This window comes from Protopterus annectens, chromosome 7.part1 (genome assembly GCF_019279795.1).
Source record: "Protopterus annectens isolate FY-2018-M chromosome 7.part1, PAN1.0, whole genome shotgun sequence".
NCBI classification, from domain to species: domain Eukaryota; kingdom Metazoa; phylum Chordata; order Ceratodontiformes; family Protopteridae; genus Protopterus; species Protopterus annectens.
In genome coordinates, this window is record NC_056740.1 from 237899501 (window position 1) to 237921998 (window position 22498).

General features: G+C 34.1%; 1 protein-coding gene across 1 annotated transcript in view; it reads right to left on the bottom strand.

The window, feature by feature from the left end:
- The window catches only part of LRRK1 (leucine rich repeat kinase 1), a 2417153-nt gene that overhangs the window by 1102326 nt on the left and 1292329 nt on the right, over positions 1-22498 (bottom strand). Inside the window, 1 exon segment of the mRNA XM_044078686.1 lies at positions 19249-19412. Coding sequence (XP_043934621.1) covers positions 19249-19412 — 164 coding nt within the window.

The window sequence follows — 22498 nt, forward strand, 5'->3', positions numbered from 1 at the left end:
GTGTACATGTACAAATGCAAATGTGCACACACACACACACACACACATATATATATATATATATATATGTGTGTGTGTGTGTGTGTGTGTGCATGTATGTATATATGGGTCCCATGAACTTTGTCAAATGGTGCTTTGATTGACATCTGTTTAACTGACCTAATTTGAATGACTAAACAGATGTCAACAGATGTGTGGAATGACAATCCCTGGGTAGGGGAATATACCTTTTTTTTCGGAGATTGTGCTATCTCAGAGTTAGAATATATAATTAGCAGGGGGTATGGGGATGCACTGCATGTCAGAGTTGCACAGATCCTCAACTCATTTAGAATTGGCAAATACCCAACCATTTTTGTTGACATTAGTCAACATGATTAAATCACCAACATCCAATTTATACACAACCATTTTAGGGGGGAGCACAAACTACAAATGGTGAGGGAATTGTTGTGGGAAATAGTTTTATGAATTAGTGACAGAATCATGGCAGCAGACTGCATTGCAAAGATAGAACAACCTTCATGATCTCAGTCTAAGCTCCACAGCAGAGTTGTGATAGTGAAGAAAAGATTTCATTCAGCCAGAAGTTGTAGGACCCTCCTAGATAAGGGGAGGAAGAATTAGCTGGCCTTGATAATAGGGACTTGAATGCATATATACCAGGAAAAACATAGCAGAATATGAGACTTGCTTGTGTCTGCGGGCTTCCAACAACACTAATAGCAAAGGAGAAGCCATTCTGGACTTACGTCTTTCAAATATCTCAACTGTGACAGGTAGACTTCTTCCTACTAAAGGCATGGCAGTGAGGTCAAATCAGTGATTACAAAGTCATGTTTGTGAAAGTGTACCCCCAGCATAAAACAATAGTGGCCATGATCATCTGCAAGCAGCAATCATAGGAGGCTCTAAGGACAAAGGAGACTGAAGGCCTGGGAGATGACTGAACCAAAAGCACAGTACTTCAAGACAATACTCAGTGTTCTAGAACTTGAGGAAGAAGAGGAAATAGGGAGAGGTGAAGAACAATGGCAGCATCTCAAAACAATATATGTGATGATGATGATGATGAGAGGACATGAGGTCGTGGAAGGTACAGAAAGAAAGTACTTAGGGAAAGTTGGTGGTGGAATGCAAAACTCCAGTGGTTTTCTATTACCCCCAAAACTCATAAGTGTAAGCCCTGGAATTATGGAAAAAAGTCTGAAAATGCAGAAAAACAGTAAATGTTAAATGCTGTTGCTTTCCTTTTAAGTTGTTTTTGCAGGAGGGCAAGCGTCCGTGCAACCTTGATGTGTGGGGCAAACCCCCACCCCCAATCTTACATTTACCAACTCAGACATCTTTTTTTTTTCAAAACAAGTTTATTGTTTTAACATATAAGAGAAATATCATAACAATTTTATACAAGTAATTAAAAATAGGTATTATTATAATATTCAACAAAACAACTAAAGTATTTACAAAGACATCCACTACAATCAGATCAATTAATTAAACTAAAATACCGTGCTACTGAAATTAGAATTTTTTTAACAAATTTTGTAAATTATCCCATACAATATAATATGATGTTTTTCTAGTTGTTCTCATTCTAATTGTGCTTATTTCCATATGGCACATTATATTCATAACATTTTTAAATTCATTGAACGAAGGAGGTGTATCTGAAATCCAATTTCTAGTTATTATTTTCCTGGCCACTGCTAGGATAGACCATAACAAGGGAAGCTTAATCTTTTAACACATTGAGGTACAGGTGTGTTGAATAATATAAGAGACTTAGAAATAATGAAATTATCTGTAAAAAGAGCCTGCAAAAATTCATTAATTGACTTCCAGTATTCTTTCAACTTCATACAGTCATAAAACATATGAGCCCAGTCAGCATTAATTTCTACATTACATCTCTTACATAGATTATCTTTATTATTTATTTTATTCATCATCAAAGGTGTATAAAAGATCTATGTAAAATTTCCATGTATAAAGTCTCCAGACAATGGAAGATGTAGTTCTATAAGCAGATTCCAATATATATTGTTTATCTTGTTGAGTTGGTGGGTCCCCATTAATAGAGGTGAAATAATTCCAGTATGAATCTACACTGTAAAAAGTTTCTTGTCTGATAATTTTATGTATATATGAAAGTTTACCTTTATCAGAAACTTTATGCTGTAAATTTAATATCAAGTAATCAATCAGTTTTGGAATAGATTCTTTAACTGTTATAGACATTAGATCTATTCTATCAATGAGATGTTGTCTAAAGATCTGAACCTCTAACCAGCTAGTTTCTCTTAGATCAAATTCTTGTTTTCAAAAATCTAGATTTTTAACTTTATTATCAGATATCAGCTGATACCAGTACTTTAGATCATTATCTATAGCTAAATGAGCTCCTTCAGAAGTAGATGACATAAGCATACCCTGAGTATACATTATAGGAATACAATAAAATTCCATTCCCTATACTTAGGGTGCATGAATATAAAGTTACGATAACTAATAATAATATTTAATGGGTAACAAACCATATGTTTAGGTGTAATAGGTGAAGTACAAAATTCCTTTAGCAACCACAACATGGAGTTATTTACAATCATATTTTTATGTGTTAAGGAGATTTTCATGAAGTGCATACTAATTAGCTCCCAATAATCTTTCCATTTTGCGATATATGACTGATCTATTAATAAAGTAATAACTTTTATAATCGAAGAGATAATATATAGATTAAAGTCTGGAAAAGAAATACCCCCTTGAGACCAGCTATTAGTATGTTTCTTTAAAGCAATCCTAGGTCTATTAGGTGCCCATAAGAAATTTAACATTAGTGTATTCAGTTTCTTGATAATTATTTTTGTAGGTGAAAGTATTATTGATTGTATTAAGTATAAAATCTTGGGGAATATTATCATTTTAATAATTGTAAGTCTCTCCTCCATAGTAAAAAAAACATATTATTCCAGGTATTAAAAATATTTTGTATATTACAGGTATTATAGTTATTATATATAATAGATTTAATATCTTTAGATAGTATTATACCTAAATAAGTTATCTGACCTGAATTGGGTACATATTTAGTAAAATCACTAATGAGAATATTTTTCGTATATATAGGTAGTATTTTAGTTTTTTCTTCATTGAATATTAAACCAGAAATACTTTTAAAATTCATCATTTTATCAAATAAAGACTGCATAGAAGAATTAGATCCTGCTGATGTAATTAGAACATCATCTGCAAAAAGTTGAATTTTTGATGTTGTATTTTCGTCTATTTCAAAACCCTCTATGTCAGTACTGTTTCTAATCAAATTAGCCCAAGGCTCCATTACTAAAGTGAATAATAGTGGAGAAAGTGGACATCCTTGCTTTGTACCTTTAAGAATGGGTATTTTTGTGAAACATATGTTCCTACCTTAATATAAGCCAGCGTTCCTTTGTATAAATGCTCAATTAAATTTACAAATGCATCAGAGAAGTTTGTGCATTTCAGTAAGGTAAACAGATAGTCCCAACTTACTGAATCAAATGCTGAACCTATATCAAGACTAATAAGTGTTAAATCTTTCTTTCTCCTATTTGCAAAATCAATTAATGTTAAAGTTCTTCTTATATTATCAAAAGTATTTCTATTTACAATGAAGCCCGTCTGATCTATATCTATAATGCCGGGATGATTGTCTTCAATCTATCAGCAAAAATACTCATAAACATTTTATAATCAACATTAAGTAATGAGATGGGTCGATATGAAGAACATCTAGTTGGATCTTTATTAGGTTTTAAAATTGGTGAAATAAATGTATATTGCCAAGATGGGGGTTATTAACTCAGTTTGGGCCAAAATAAAACCTTATGTATTAATGAATATGTAGTTTTAGAAAGGATTTTATATATCTCTGGTATAATACCATCATTACCCGGTGCTTTGTTTGATTTAAGCTTATTTATTTGTGTAATAACTTCTGTATATGAAATACTCTTGTCCAATAGTTTAATCTGTTGTTTATTAAGCTTTTTATTCATGTTTGTGGTTATAAACTCCTTTATTTTATCTTTAGGTTCCATGTTAATGTTGTTATGGTTAATCTTGTGAAAGTGATTTCTAAATTCATCCAGTATTTCTGGTATACTAGAAACATTCTTCTTTTCCTTAGAGAAAAGATTTCTTTGATATGGTTTTGTTTATTCAATCTTTTGTTTTATTTTAAGTCTATGTAAGTATTTGGGGCTTATTGAATAAGACAAAACTTGTATTTCTCTAAAGTTATTTTAACTTTATGAGTTAAAATTTCTTTGTATTTCTCATTTAGTTTGTTTATTTCTTCAATAACTTTCTTGTCCATAATATTTTCTTTATTATTATGTTTATAAGAGTCTAATTTACTTTGAATATCTAACAATTCCTTATCCCAAGATCTCCTTTTATTATTATACCATCTGATACTTTGTCCATATAGATATGATTTTAAGGCATCCCAAACATAGACAATGGAGACTTCAGGAGTATTATTTATGTCTATAAAATGTTGTACTTCTGAAAGTATATATTCTTTATAGTCTTTTAGCTGAGTTAAGTATGCTGGTATCCTTTTGATCTGAACATTATGAGTATTTTTATCATGAATTCAAAAACAATTGAGTTATGATCAGATATAGGACATGAAATGATTTTGGAATTAATTAAATCTGTTACCATCTGGTTAGAAATAAAGACCCTATCTATTTTTGAATAAGTTTTGTATCTGTTAGAAAAAGGTGTATGGTAATGATTTTGAATCTATCTGATTATTAATATCATTCAAATTATAAGAATTAGCAAAATCATTTAAATGTTTTGCATTAGATGTAATTCTTCTTTTCCTTATAGTGGTAGTATCACTTTCATGTAGTATACAATTAAAATCACCAGCTAAAATAATATCCCTATAGAGAATGATATGATCTTATCAATATGATGTTTCACTGTATTAATACCAATTCCAGGTATCCAATATACATTAATTAAAGTGTAAGTCTTCCCATTAATTTGTATTGTAACCATACAAAACATTCCTTTGTCATCCTGAAAAGACTTAATGGTTTTAGGAATGGGCATACTTTATTCCATAAAATAGCCACTCCTCTTTTTCTGAGTGTGCTCTGAACTAACCAATACTGTATACTTATTAGTGGCTAGTTTATCAATATCTTTTTCAAGAGATGGGTTTCTTGCAGGAAGACTAGATTGGCCTTGTGTAAATTAATGTATCTTATTAGGCTTGCCCTTTTACACGGATTATTCAATCCATTAATGTTTAAAGAAATTCCTTTTAAAGATGTCATTTGGCATTTTTAAAACTCAAGAATCTTATGATCGAAATAACAAATAACAAGATAAATAATGTTACATCTCCTCTTTTAGGTGTACCTTTAAATATAGCTGTATTTATTAAATCTCTTATGGGATTTTGTATAGTATTCAATTTTGTTTGTAGTGACAATGAGTATACAAAATATATTGTGGATGTCAAAACTATATACATATAACAATGAACAAGTGAAAATAATGTAAGGATTAAACCTTGCATCCAGCCTGAGTTGAAAACTCCAACTTAGAGTAGTATATACTACCCAAGTTAACCCTCTAACCTAAGCAACAGTACCTCAGCTACCACCTTATCAATTTAATACTAGTTATATTTAACTGAGGTTAACAGTTTTCAATTCAATTATCTATCAAGACAAAACTACACATTTGGTAAAACAGCATCATATAAACTAAAATAAACTTTTTTTTTAAAACTGTTCATACTACTATATAGATCTATGTAATATATAACACTTGTATTCAAATAGCATTCAAATAATCTTGATGTTAGAAATCAAGAGGAGAGAAAATTAGGTTCTAACATTCATTTAAATCAAAAACTTTGGCTAATATGATTCAGACATTACATATATTAAGATGCATCTATTTTCTGTCATGTGAATACTATTAACAGCTTCCAAAAAAAACTCTTGAATTGTTTGTATATGAGCATTTACTTAAACTCATTATTGTCAATAGAGTAAAATATTGTATTCATAAAAATTATTATAAATCATATTGCATAGTTATGCAAATTCTCAGAAACACTTGCATTATTAAAAAAAAAAGCCATCACACACATACACACACACACACACACACACACACACACACACACACACACACACACACACACACACACACACACACACACACACACACACACATACACACACACACACATACACACACACACACACACACACATATATATATATATATATATATATATATATATGATCTCACCGAGTTATGTCCTTGTTGAGCACTATCCTACTTGCTGTCCCTAGAATAAATCTGTCTGCTTTATAGAAAATAATGCACAGCAAACACATTTTAGTAACCAGATTTTACAATCATGCTAACCTACTGCTTTAAAATATATCACATGACATTTCTTCCAGAATAGAATTATAAAATTGTTTATGCTTGTCAATCAGATGAATTAAATGAATTATAATAAAGTATATGTTTGGAACAGAAGTTTTTAACACAGATTATTATGCTGCTGTTAAGTAGATTTTCAAAAACATTTAAATAAATGTTTCATTTTCTATGCCTTCTAAAATAAGACATTTACTTACTACAGGAAACTACATCATTTAAACTCATTATAACTGACATTTTATGAATAGAGTATTTTTCCTGAATCTGTGGTGTGTCAGTATGATAACTAGGTCAGAGGTTATACTAACTGCTTTCAGTTTCTCTGTGAGAATTCTGTGAGTTGAAGCTTTTGAAGTAGTTCATGGACACTGTGCACGAGACAGCCCACATCCCAGATTGTCTCTCTTAACATTTTGGCGGGAAACTTATTAAAACTTGTGGCAAACATTCATTTTGTCAATAGAGTAAAATATTGTATTCATAGAAATTATTATAAATCATATTGGATAGTTATGCAGATTCTCAGAAACACTTGCATTATTATATAAAAAGCCATCACACTCACACACACACATACACATACATACACACACACACACACACACACACACACACACACACACACACACACACACATATATATATATATCTGATCTCACTGAGTTGTGTCTTTGTTGAGCACTATCCTACTTGCTGTCCCTAGAATAAATCTGTCTGCTTTATACAAAATAATGCACAGCAAACACATTTTAGTAACCAGATTTTACAATCATGCTAACCTACTGCTTTAAAATATATCACATGACATTTCTTCCAGAATAGAGTTATAAGATTATTTATGCTTGTCAATCAGATGAATTAAATGAGTTATAGTAAAGTATATGTTTGGAACACAAATTTTAACACAGATTATTATGCTGCTGTTAAGTAGATTTTCAAAAACATTTAAATAAATGTTTCATTTTCTATGCCTTCTAAAATAAGACATTTACTTACTACAAGAAACTACATCATTTAGACTCATTATAACTGGCATATTTTATGAATAGAGTATTTTTCCTGAATCTGTGGTGTGTCAGTGTGATAACTATGTCAAAGGTTATACTAACTGCTTTCAGTTTCTCTGTGAGAATTCTGTGAGTTGAAGCTTTTGAAGTAGTTCATGGATACTGTGCATGAGACAGCCCACATCTCAGATGGTCTCTCTTAACATTTTGGCGGGAAACTTATTAAAAACTAGTGACAAACATTCATTTAGTAGTGTAAATGCATGTAAACATGACAAAACCTTCACAATGTATTCCACAGACCATTACAGCCTCTTACCTCTTTTCAGAAAGAGAAACAAATTGAATCACAGCTTGCCATTAAATCTTCAGATATTTTGACTGGTTATGAAACAAAACATTATAACTGACATATTTTATGAATAGAGTATTTTCCTGAATCTGTGGTGTGTCAGTGTGATAACTATGTCAAAGGTTATACTAACTGCTTTCAGTTTCTCTGTGAGAATTCTGTGAGCTGAAGCTTCTGAAGTAACTCATGAACACTGTGCATGAGACAGCCCACATCTCAGATTGTCTCTCTTAACATTTTGGTGGGAAACTTATTAAAAACTAGTGACAAACATTCATTTAGCAGTGTAAATGCATCTAAACATGACAAAACCTTCACAATGTATTCCACAGATCATTACAGCCTCTATGTAAGTGAAATTAAACCCAAAATTACCAACAAGCAATAAAACTCAACATTCTTCTCCCAACTCAATTTTCATACAAATCCTATTATTCATTGTGCCCACACAATCAAAAGCATTTCTATATATTAATAAAGAAAAGAAAAAGAGAGTAGAAAATAAAAGGGAGTGAGGCAGAAATAAAAAATGTAAGAGAAAGCTGTAAGAAGTATATACAATGGAATGTTACTTACTGTTTATATTAATAGAGTTAAAAATAAAACATATTATTTACTCTTATTTAGTTCTGATTATTATTAGTTAAAGCATAACAGATTATTTACAAACAGGCATAAGCAGTATAATCAAGAAAGTATAATTAGAAATAGCATTTGAAGAACTTATAAAAACTTTTACAAGGAATAAATATGTTATTATTCTATTAATGATATTTTCATTACTGTTCTCTCCTGCCCTCCCCACCCTTTACCCACTACATAATCTAAATAGAATGTCATTGTTTAAACAAAGAAAATAATAAAAGGAGAAGGAAAAAAAGGTAAAGATAAAAATGTATCAAATTACTAACCTTACTTTTTCAGAAAGAGAAACAAATTGAATCACAGCTTGCCATTAAATCTTCAGGTATTTTGACTGGTTATGAAACAAAACATTTCTTTGCACATAGAGAATAACTTTGATTAAATCTTTTCCAAAATATTTGTGGCTTTCTGGAAATGCAGGAACTATATTCAAAAAGATTAATAATGAACTAAAATGATGAGAGAAAAAACATATAACAAATCATTTGTTTTTAGTCTCTTCTTCTTCTCTGAAGTCTTCCGAAGCTTCAGTTGCCAATCTCTTTAATGAAGAACTAGCCCATTCCATTTCTTCTATTTTATCCAAAATCCTTTTTCTTTGTCAAACAGTAAAGCAGAGTCTAAATCATCGAAAACCTTAGGACCATCAGGAAGGAAGATTTTAAGCTTGGCAGGAAACAGAAGGTATGTTTTAAACTGTGCTTTTTAAGCTCCCTTATTAGTGGCAGAAAACGCGTTTCTTTTAGCTATTACCATGGAAGAATAGTCATTGTCAAACGCACAGTTGTCTCATTAATCTTAACAGGAGCTTTAGCCCAAGCAGATTTAAGAACCATCTCTTTATCAAAGATGATAGAAATCTAACTATAACTGATCTAGGATATTTTTGTTAGAGTTAGTATTAGCTATAGATCTATGTGCTCTTCGATACCAAAAGAGAATGCTTCTGGTAAGTCTAAAGTTTTAGGGAGCCAAGTTGTTAAAAAGAAGTAATATTGTTACCTTCAATATTTTCTGGCAGTCCAAAAATCCTAATGTTATTGCGCCTAGATCTATTTTCCAGGTCATCCAGCTTTGTTTGTAAATGTGTATTTTGTTTCAGCAGAAACTCAATGTTGATTTCCTCTTCTTGGATTCTATTTTCCATGTCATTCACAGCTTCTTCTATGCCTGTCATCTGGTTCTTCTGTTGTTGCAGGTCTGTATGTAACAGGTCTATTTGTTTTGTAGTTTTTTCTATGAAGGTGTCTATTTTAGTATCCATTTTATCCATCTTAGCAGTAAGTTGCTGGATTATAATTATCAGACACTGAAGTTCTTTCTTGATGCTGGAGTCTTGAGAATTTGTCTTACTGGAACTCATTTCAGACTGATAAACTGACAGGAAAATTTCCACAGTGATTTCTGACAGGAGTATTGTTAAGATTTCCTTTCTTTTTTAGATATAGTTCAAGAACTATATAAAACAAACGTATTTAGAAAGAAAATTACTTCAAAAATTAATTTTTTAAGTAATTAATTCCTGTCAGTGTAATGAAATTGGTGGAGCTGAAGAAATCTGCTGCTATCCTGTGTTCATCCTTGGCCACGCCCCCACCAACTCAGACATCTTCATACCTCAGTGAAAAGGGAATAGTACAAGACATGACAATCTTGGACATAGTGTAAGAAAGTCAACTTTTTTGTCATTCAGTCTCAATTATTCTGGGACTCACAATAACAAATCTTGGAAAATCAAATATTTACCAGTCCTGGAAGTAACCAAAAGAAAGAAAGGAGGAGTACTGGAAAAAGTGAAAGACAGAAAAAAAGGATCAGGCAAAGAAGGAATTCTTGCTGGCTGTCAAAACAGGCTAAGACAGCAGTTGTAATGGCAAATGACAACCATCAGGGAAAATCAATTAGATGGAGAAAGAAGCTCTTTCGAGTTGCAAGACATCAACAGAAAGATAAAGAAGACAGTCATCAAGACACCACTCATAAGAGATACCAGCTAGTCCAGATGACATCAGGTATCACTGGAATGAAAGAAGCATTTATGAATAATGGAAAAACCTAAAGAAGCCAAATCCACAGCATACTATGACAGAGGAAAGATAACCAAGTGTAAAATAAGTGCAAAGTGCTCCAAGGAAGATGAAGTCACTGCAGATATGATCAAGATGATAGATGCATTTGATGGAGTAAAGGATGGAAAAAATGGAAGAAGTGTTAAACAGCTATTCAGATAAGGTGATAAAATTGCAAAACTCAGAAGCTGAAATGACGAAAAGGCTTGCTGAATATGAGACTGCACAAAAGGAGATGTTTCAGAAATAAAAGAATTACAGGACAGAGCATGTAGGGAAAATATGAGATTTTCTGCGGTATCAGAGAAGCTGGAAAGAACAGACTGCATTAATTTTATGAAAGTACAAATAAAACAACTGGACCTGTATTCCACATAGGAGTTGTTAAGTGAAAGGGCACATTGTGTATATGCTTCAAACCTGGCTATGAGAAAGCAACCTAGACCTTTAATAGTAAAGATGCAATCTTACCAGCAGAAGGAGTTGATGCTGATAAAACTGTGGCAGAAGGACAAAGTACTAAAAGTGGGAAACAGCAGTGTGTTTGTGGAGAATGATTACTCAATATACACCTGGAAGAAGATGAGTAAATTTATTCTATTACTTAGGGAATGTCAAGAAGCAGGCATGAGATTCAAACTGCTGTACCCAGCTGTCTTCTAAATATTTTTCCCTTGAGTGACAAAATACATTTTTGATTAAGTACATGCTAAGGAAGAAATACAAAAGTTTGTCCAGCAAAAAGTGAGCTGTGAAACAGAAGGAAATTCTGCTTTTTGTTCTGGTAATAAAGACCAAAGAGAGACTGTGCCAAGGAAACATTTTCCAATGTTTCAATGTAAAATGCTTGACAGAAGGAAAAAAGCACGAGTCAACTGAAATAATTGAGAATATGCTGGAAATGAAGCAGCGATACGATTTGAGAGATGGAAATGAACAGGAATAAAACCAGTAACTTGGAAATTGACAAATGTGGGGTCACAACACAATAATTACATCTGCGAAACGTGACAGAACAAGAAAATCTGGAAATATTGGACTTTGTTAAGTAAGGGCACTTTGAAGCATATCCCTACTTCATGCCATTAACGTTCATAAAAATACTCAGGAGAGAGGAAGACGAGGAAGAAAGTTAACTGTAAGTAAAACATTTTTTTTCTTAATGGTACTAATTTTAATACTGCATGATTTTCTTTCCATGTTATAAAGTAAAGTTACTAATATAAATAGGTGCTCCTGTTTTTGTTTTCTTTCTCCCTTCTCTTTTTCTCCTTGTTCACTGTTGCATAGGGAAGTGACTGGATTATGACCCTTAGCTTAATCTAGTAACAAGTTTTAAGAGAAAGCAAGGAAATGAAAACAAAATATATTGAATATCAGAAGGATTTTTTCTAGTAAACAAATGTATGCATGGCAGTTTTGTGCCTGGTTCTCATATCTCTAGCAGACAATCTTGTAAAGAGAAATGGCTTGGAGAAAATGTTTTGTAAAAGTATTCAAGTGGTTTCCCAGCTGAGACAGCTATAAAGGTATGTCAAAGCCAGACAGCACTCAGCAGAAGCACAGGCTGTACCATGCATCTTAGCATGGATAAGCTTTCTTTTAGGTTATCTCAAGTCTATATGGCTGTCAGTTTGGAACATTTATTCCTATTAGGAGGGTAAAATTTCAAAACCTGAAGTTGTACATAGTTTTGTGTGTTGTTATTACTAAGTTAATATGTTATAGGGGGTATTAGGGGTGCGTTTGTTTTTCTGTTTGAGGGCTTTCAATAAAATAAAAAGTTTTGAAAGATGTGACATAAGTTCAAATGGAGATGACAAGAAACAACTGTATAAAAGATTAACCTACCAAAGAGTATATGCATGTAACATGAAAGCTGGAACTAGAGCAAGAGATTTAACAAAAATGCTGTTCTACATAATAGGTGGGAATAATAACTTTTCGAGACAATGATGGCTTCTATAATGTCTTTAAATGTCAAAGGTCCAAATACAAAAAAAAAGAGTGGTGAACTATATTAAAAATGTAGAATGCAACTAGCTATGCTACAGGAGACACACTTGGAAAGAAATGAACATCTGAATTTGATAATGAAAGGTTTTCAGGATGGTTATTCAGTGGAATACATTGGGCAAAGGAGAAGAGAATTACTTATATTAATTACAAGAGAAGAGGATAATAACGGTAGATGTTTAGTACTAAGGGCTATCAGGAAGGGAGGAGGATTACACTGGCATGTATTTATATTCCAACAAAAGCTACTATAATGGAGTTTAAGAAAATTCTGAGAGAAATAATCAGCTTTCAGCAAAGAATATTACTTATGGATGGGAACTGTAATTTAATCTGCAATGGTGAAGATGTGTCTGGGTGGCCTAGAAAGGAAAATATAAAAAAAGGAGGGTAGATTTTTTAAGGAGTTTATAAAAATATTTGACATGGAAGATGCAACTTCATTACTAGGATTTCGGAGTGAATTTACATGTTATTCCCCAAGATACAAAAACTGCTAGGCTAGACAGAATTTACATTTCACAGGAACATGTGCATTTAATTGAACTTATTGATGCGCACCTAATAACTATTTCAGATCATGCACCAATAATAACTAAAATAAAAACATTGGGTAAGGAAATAAAAATGAGACACTTGAGCATTCCCACCATCTACTAAAAAGAGAGGAATTTAAGGAATGGGTAGTGGAAATTATTCATGACCTATTAGAGAAGATAGAAATTTCTTCTGAAAATATAGCTGGGAAGTGGAATAAAACAAAAGAGGAGTTAAAAATAGGACAGAAATAAAAGAAAGAAGATACAAAATATTTAGAAGGAATGACAAATGTTAAAGTACTGCAAACCAGGGGAATTCCCAAAAAACAAGAAGAGGAGCAACTGCAGAATGCTAACCAGAAAATAAGGGATTACCCTTGATTAAATGCATGAGTTTAGAAAGACTGCCATTAAACAACTGTTTTTTTAATAATAACTCAAGAGCACAACTTTTAGCACAATGACTCAGACAACAGAGAAACAGAGAAATGTTTATGGAAGAATTAAATATGCCAAGGTTAGAGGTAGATGAGGCTCAATTACTAACAGTTAAGATAGGAGGAGATTAAAAAAAATGGTGATGTTTAACTAATGTACAAAAAAGTCCCTAGGAATAGATAGTATCCAGGTGAAAGTTTGGAAGCTAGTTGGGAAAAATTGATAAAGATCTGGAAGGTTTATTTAACAATATTTTAAGAGAAGTGCCAACATCCTGGAAGAAAGTAGTGGTAGCTGTAAAACCTAAAGTGGGCAAAGATCCATCAAATCCATCTTCATATAGGCTAATTTCAATACTAAACCATTATTATAAAGTGTTTATGTATACACTGGCTAAAAGAATGGCAAAAGTGATGCCAGAAATTATAGATATGAATCAATGTGGTTTTGTGGAGGGGAGGCAAACATTTGACAACATTAACAGAACATTGATGCAGAATGTAAGACAATACTGCTGCTGTTGGTGGGTCTTGATGCAGAGAAAACACTTAACAGAGTAAGCTGTGACTTTATGAGCAGGGCAATGGAAGCATTTGCATTCCCAGATAAAATTATAAGGTTGATTAGGAGGATATATGAGGGATCGGAGGTGAAAATGAAAGTGGGTGGGGTCCTCTTTGATAATTTCTGCTTGAACAGAGGAACCAGGCAGGGATGTCCTCTCACCTCTTTGTTATTTGCATTATATTTAGAACCACTGGCAAAGAAAATAAGGGAGAAATCCAAGGATATAACTGTTATGTTAGTCAAGAAACGCTGGCTCTGTTTGCAGATATTATTTTATACCTGACAAAACCAAAAAGAGACATTACAGCATCGTGGAACATTTTGAGACAGTTTCAAATTAATGAAGCTAAAACAAAGGCAATAGCAGCAAATTATGTACCCACACAAACTGGTTCAGCAATATCCGTATTTATGGGGACATAGTAAAATGAAGTATGGATTAAAAATGAATCTAGTGTGGCAGCAAAGGATATGTGAGAGGAGACTAAACAAAAGATAATACAAAAACTGAGAAAACTGAAGCTTTGTTGTATGGATATCGATAGTAAGATATAAGCAGATAAAATGTTTTTAGTCGCCTTAGTCTTATACACAGGTCAGGCATACTTTTATCAACCAGAGGAGAAGTTAACAAAGAGCTGAATGATTTTTATCTAGTGGGCTCAAGAAACAATGAGAGACTGGGATTTTTGATATGGACCTTTAAGGAAAATAACACTAATCATACAGAATATTATATTCATAAAGTAGCTGAAAGTATTCTACGAACTAAGCCACCATGGGAATGGAGAAAGGAGATTCTGCCAATAAGGATGACTGCAATTAGGGATACAGAAAATAGGTAAGAGGGGGCTAAAACTTATTGGACAAAACTGGCAAAGGAACCATGGTATTGGGAGCAAATAACTAGAGAGGGAAAGGTAATAGAATGGGAAAACTCCAAGAATTTATTTGGACTGCAGGATAGAGAGTGCCTTCCCTATCAAGGATTGATATTAGAGTATATACAAGAAAGAAAGAAATAGTGGGGGTCCTAAATGAAAGAATAGCACTGGTAGAGTTTTAGTAGAATCTAAAACAGAAGTTGCCAATAAGAAAGGAATAATTAGTAGAGCATATAAAATATTGCATGATAACTACAAGAATCAATCAGATTAGGTTAGAAAGGACTAAGAGGAGAGACTTGAAAAGCAATTAACAAATAAACAATGGGAGAACATATCGTATGTCTCCCAAACATGCAACAAAGTCTAGAAGATTTAGAATCTTTGCTTGGAAGTGTTTACAAAGATATTTTTATACCTCAAGTAGACTCGGAAGAATTTTTCAGCAAGTAGATAGCAAATGTTGTTGGTGTGAGGTGAAAGAAAGAGGTACCTAGGACCATATTTTCTGGGAGTGTAATGAGTTGGCAGACTTTAAAGATTCCCTGCAGACCAATTGTCAGAAATACTAGGTGAACAAATTGGTATAAGTAAGGAAATCATTTTTTTGAGCTATGATACAGAATCGAAATTGCCTAGACAGTGTAAGGCCTTGCTGAGTCTAATTGTGATGGCTGCCAAAAAGCAATTACTAGAAAATGAAAAGTCTAAACAACCTGTACTAGAAGTAGTGAATATAGTAACAGACATAAAACACCTGGAATGGGGATCTTTAGAAAAGTCTAGGAGCAAATTACGTAGAAAAAAATGAGAATTGTGAGAACAATACATGCACAGGAGGAATGAGTTTTAAATGAATGCAGGATATGAATGAGCTATGTAATGTCTGACTGACAATAACAGAATAGATAAGTGATATATAATGGTTGCAGCAACAATTGTGTCAACAAGGCTTGTAATGTATAATGCTTACAACTGGAATTGTATTAGGATGGTTTGTTTGCATTTATATAAATGTAAGACTGCCTATATCACATGTGATAACTTAATAAAGATGTTTCTTGTTTAAAAAAAGATGCTAGATACATTGGGGAGAAATGGCTGTGGAGAGTATGCAGCATGATATAAAGAGACACACATATCTCAGATGACCCCAGAATAAACATTTTAAGGCCAGTGTGCAAGAAATAAGATGACAGTCATACCATCAGGCAGCAGAGAGGTATCAAACTTTGTCACATTACATAAAAATGCTAGAAAGGGTAGCTGATTAATAAATACGCTGAGAAGCAAAAACTAAGATCAGAAATGAGAAGTCTGGATTCAGATCAGGATAGGACAGAACCCCAAACCCATGTAGAATAGGGGGGGTTAATAGGATAGTAGAGAACCCCAACCCCATGTAGAATAGGGGGGGTTAATAGGATAGTAGAGAACCCCAACCCCATGTAGAATAGGGGGGGTTAATAGGATAGTACAGAACCCCAACCCCATGTAGAATAGGGGGGGTTAATAGGATAGTACAGAACCCCAACCCCATGTAGAATAGGGGGGTTAATAGGATAAAAAAATGCCAGTAAATTTATATGGTAATTGAGTCTGTAATGGTCATTCTGAAGAAGTTCATTGTGAATTAAAAGTGAACGAAACGCGTAAATACAGCTTTGACTTCTGACTTTTTTTGCTCCAGTCATTTACTGGCATTTTTTTACCTGGTTTTTGTGTGTGGGGTTAATAGGATAGTACAGAACCCCAACCCCATGTAGAATGGGGGGGGGGGGTTAATGATCATGATGAGCTCATTTATCACAACATGATTAGCATTTTGTATTTAGCACTCAAAAAACTGTCCGCTTTATTCAGTTTTCTATGCTTAGAATGTTTTAATTTTTCATATGTATGGATGCTCTAAAAATTCATGGAATCTCTTAAGAGTGATAAGCACAATTTCCTGACATATCAGTTACGAAAATGGAATTATGTTTCTTAGCATCAGTAAATCAGTAACAGTGATCTACTACAAAGGTTTAAGAATCTTTAACATGTTCTCACTTTCACACAGATTTAGCAAATACACCACGTAAATGTCTTGGTTATATAGATATACATATAACTCCACTTACAAAGAATATGTATATATCTATATCTACATAAAGTAGATGTAAAAAGTGTAAGCACCCCTGTTAAAATGCCAGTTTTTTTGTGATATAAAAAATGAGACCACAATAAATCATTTCAAAACTTTTCCCACCTTTAACGTGACCTATAACCTGTACAATTCAATTGAAAAATAATCTGTTACAGGAAAAAATATAAAAAATGTACAATAAGCTGGTTGCATAAGTGTGCACAACCTTAAACTAATACTTTGCAGAAGCACCTTTTGCTTTAATTACAGCATTCAGTCTTCTTGGGTACACACCTGCCATCAATTAAAAAGACTCTGATTAACCCCAAAATGAAGTTCAGCTGTCCTAGTAGGATTTTCCTGATATTTACTCAGTTGCCTGCTACAACAAAAGTCATGGTTCACAAAGAGTTTACAAAGCATCAAAGGGCTCTTATTGTTGAAAGGTATCAGTTAGGAGACGAGTACAAAAAAAATTCCACAGCATTGGATATACCATGGAACACAGTGAAGACAGTCATCAAAAAGTAGGGAAAATATAGGACAGCAGTGAAGTTACAAAGAACTGGATTGTCCCTCCAAAACTGATGAAAAAAGACAAGACAAAAACTGGTCATGGAGGCTGCCAAGAGACCTACAGCAACACTGAAGGAGCTGCAGGAATTTTTGGCAAGTACTGGTTATGTACTACATGTGACAACAATCTCCCATATTCTCCACATGTCTGAATATGGGGTAAGGTTGCAAGACGGAAGTCTTGTCTTACACAGAAAAACATCCAAGCCCAGCTAAACTTTGCAAAACAATACTTCAAGTCTCCCAAAAGCATGTGGGAAAATGTGTTATGGTCTGATCATCAAGTACAATGCCTCATTTGGCATGTACATCACTAGACACCTGCAACAACTGGAGAGACCACAAAAGTACCTCACAAAGAGGATCCAAGGCCTTAAACACTTGTCCTATATGGACAGACTCAAAAAACTCCAACTATTCTCTGTCTCATATCACCTACTTAGAGGTGATCTCTGCTTTACTTACAAAGCAATGTCTGACCCAGCTCTGTTAGAAATGCTACAGCTAAAGAAATCCCAATCCCTACTCATTACCACAATCAATAGAACATGCTGGAGGGACAGGTTCATAACCCAGAGACTGCTCATGCTATGGAACAGACTTCCCATACATGTCAAGCAGAGCACTTCACTGGCCCTCTTCAACAGAAATCTTGATGTGTGGATGGGAAATAGAAAATTCACCCTGGGGATCACTCCAGTTGCTCTCCTCGACAGAGGTACTGGGAACTAAGGTTGGGTGGCACAATGCCAGGGTAATCCTATGAGCTAGGCTTGTAAAGGCTCCAGGGCCATTAGCCAAGTACATGTTTATGAACCTATATATTAGTGTGGGATCATGTCTACTAGTGCACAGTTTACAGCTAACATGCATAATATGCAGCAGTCCTATTATCTTGGTGACAGAAGCATAGCTGACTCAACCAGCAGCACCAGTGCCAGTACCATGAACCACTGCCCCCCCCCTCAGTTTTTCAAGTGAACAGTAAGAGGAAAACAAAGGCACTTTACTGTACTAAGCCGATGTAAAACTAGAATAGAAAAAAAAAAACGGATCCTCCTCCTACTGGCAGACTAGTCAGATGGCCAGATGCACAACACTCCTCAACTCCCTCTTGCCTAAGCCTTTGGGTATAGTTTCTATGCTCTGCCCTGCAGCCCTCCTCAATTTTATTAAAAAAATAAGAATTTCTTCTTGTGTAGCAAACTGCGTACTACCTAACCTGTACAGAGTGCTACAGCACTGAACTTTTTTTTTTTAAGCTAAAAGTGTGTTTTTTTTTTACTTTTAAACTGTAGCAAACTGTTTGCTACAGTTTAGACCACACAAACAGACGGCTACAGCACTCTGATCTGACCACAAATGCAATACTGGCTTTTAAAAGCCAGTATTATGTTAAGGATTGGGATCAGCTGATCACAGCCCCTAATACTTTATGCCCCGGCCTCTCTCACCCCACCCTATTTACGCTACTGCTCGGAAGTAATCAAGTTGTGCTGATTTGCAGTTTCTTTATTTTGGAATTTTTTATCTTGGCAGTATCTATTTACACTTACCATGGGACAGGCCCAGGGTTCTGGAAATACCTTGATGTTGTTTGAAGAGATATTCAAGCAAGTAAGTGATTTTAAACAATGGAGCACTTGTGTAGGCAGCTCCGAAAATTTGTTTTCCGATACATCAAGTTCTTCCAATTTTCTCAGGCCAATCCAGTTAGTTACTAGAACACAGGAAACAGGTAGAATTACTGCAGGATTCTTTACCCAGTTTGAGACTTAGCAAAACAGTAACACAAAATATGTGGCTCTCCATTACATTATACTGTACGGTGACATCTTTTAAGGAATGTTTAAAAAAACTATGCTTTTTGTAAATGTGTTATCTGTTTAAGCAACTCACAGAAAAAAGAGATTGCTTTTCTTACCAGTAGAGAGTTACCAATAATGCTTGTAATTTTGCAGGCCTTGAGTTTAGTCAGAGAAGACAAAGCCACAGATATCTTCCGTGTACTTAAGTAACACTCAAGGAACAAATTAACTAATGAAAAAAAAAACATGTGAAATGTGTAGCCTGGGTAATTTGGGTGTCAATCTGCCACAAAGAACAAAAACACCAGGCCAAGCAGATTTCTCAAAACAAAATACAAAATGGAACAGGCAAAACAGAAAGCAGCTCTATGATATATATATATATATATATATATATATATATATATATATATATATATATATATATATATAAATCATCCTCATACATTTCATAATATAGTGAGACTAAAGCAGGTTGAAAGAGGCCAGTCTGTCTTCCTTTGCAACCTACTACTAAGATGTCTACTCTAGCAGAGATCCTTTTTGCTGTAGGCTAATGGGGCAGTACCTTAACTGGAGGATGATGAGTCCCACCTCTGCCCAGCTATTCTTCAATATTTGGCAAAGTGCTTACAGTTAAAGTAAGCTTTGGTTATTTGTATACCCCAAGCAGACTTCAAATAAGTTTTTTTCTCAGGTAGATGGCATGTACTGGAGGTGTGACGTGGAAAAAAGAGGTAACTGCGGACTTATGTTTTGGGAGTGCAATGAGCTGGCAGATTTTATAAATTTCCTACAGAGTACTCTGTCAGAAATATTGGGTGAGCAAATGGGTGCAACTAAGGAAATTATTTTTTGAGCTGGAATACAGGATCAGAATTTCCTAGATGTAGTAAGACCATGTCAAGTTTAATTTTGCTGGCTGCAAAAAATGCTAGTCCTAGAAAATGGAAATCAAAGTTTAAACTAACTGTATTTGAAGTAGTAAGTATAGCAACAGAGAAAAAAGAACTGGATGTTAGACCTTTAGAAAAGGGTAGCAGCGAATTACATAAAAAATAGAAATTGTGGCAACAATACATGCACAATAATGTTTTGGGGGAGGAATACGATTTAAGGGAAAGCAAGAACTGAGCAACTTATGTAACGCTGTATTGATGTATGATGTCTCATGTTTATAACTGAACATGTTAACATGGTTTGTATGTTTGTCTGTGTCTTAAGTGATAATTCAATAAACAGGTTAAAAAAGGTAAGTTTGAGCTAAGGCATGCATTTGTGAGGCACAAGTTCATAGGCTGGACGTCTGTCCTTCTAGGTTAAGGACTGGACAGCAGTTGTTTCTAGTGATATGCAATTACTGCAGTAGCTTTCAATGATGTTGCAGATTGTTGGACATCAAGGACGGGGATTTCAAGGAAAGATCATTCTTAGTGGTCAGCACCAAATTTTCATACTCTGCTGATACCTGCAAACCAACGTCCACCTATGATTCAGTTGTATCTGTGAATAAGAACAGGGTTTGATGTTATTCTGTAATCCCACTGTGTGCCTCTAAAGGGGCAGTAACTATGGAAAAGTCGTAGAAAGAGGCACTGGGGCCAGAAAAGTTTACTCTGAGCCTCATCAAGCATACATACCTTTCAACCTCTTACCAAAATAAATTTGGACAAAGCCTAAAATAATGGTGGGACAAAGGCCCAAAAATAGGGACATATTTTATGCACTGCTCTTATAAACTTAGAAAGTTGATAGAATAACAGGAGTTGTGTTTGCATGCATTTTTCTGAAGGATATGAAGTCTGAAATTCAAATGTATGCCAGTATCTAATGACTTCAGAAAACCACAAATTTTATGAGGAATAGATCAAAAATATGTGGCAAAAGTCATCGAGACAAAAACGCTCAATGGTTGTGGCATTTTTAATAAAAGGAAGAGTCTTTTTGCAGTTCTGGTGCATTTTTTTTCAGTATTTTTATGTGGCAAAAATCTATCCATATTGCAAAAATCTAGACAATTGAGAGTTATGCATCAGTCACTGTAACTATATATACTCTGCTAGATTTATTCTGTACACTGATTCTCCACTAATTTGTTTGGCTTCTCAAGAACTCTGTAGTGGCACTTCCTCTTTCATGCTTTCTTAGACTTGTTAGTGGGCACAACAGACACTCCCGGGCCCAAGCAGATCCAAATGTTTTGAGCTCATCAGAGAACAGTCTTATTAAAGAGACAATGACAACACGGCTTGAGCTGCTGGTTGCCTCTAACCTAAACACATCCTAAGGGTAGAAGCAATGTTAGATCAATGGTTAAGATTTCTACCTCACAACTCCTGGGTCTGGGGTTCAATCCTTATCTCCAGTCACTGTACTGGATTTGCATACTCTCCCCATGTATCTGTGTTTTTTTTCTGTCTGCTCCATTTTCCTCCCACCTCCTAAAATACTCCACTTGATTAGCACTTTAGTCTCCATATATAGTGCATTTACTCTTACTTCAGGAGTGAGAACTGTCATTGTAAATGGTTCATGGTGACCAGTTCACTTACCTGGTTTACAAATTAATACATAAAAAAAAATCTTGAAAGAATTTGTCAACTACAGGCATACCCATCCATGATAATTCATCTATAAAACTATCATGTAAAAGAGTGACAACAATAAACAGTAGTGCTGCATCAGAAGAAACAAAGACATTTTTCCTAAACTACGTACTTATTTTAATCTGGAAGTCTTCATGAAGGACTGATGACATAATGTTTCTTGTGGCATAAAAGAACTAAAGATAGTGCATACCATATTCCCTATAATCCTGAGTCTTACTAATATCTTCAGCATAGAAAGGAGATCAGTTCCACTCTAGGGACGTCTGGGAAGTATAAATTGCCGCTATAATTCTTATGTTGACCACAGTACAGTTGTAAATAAACTTGTCATAACCACAGATGTTCAAATGATCTTTGCTGTGACAGCCTGGGGTACATAGATTGAATCC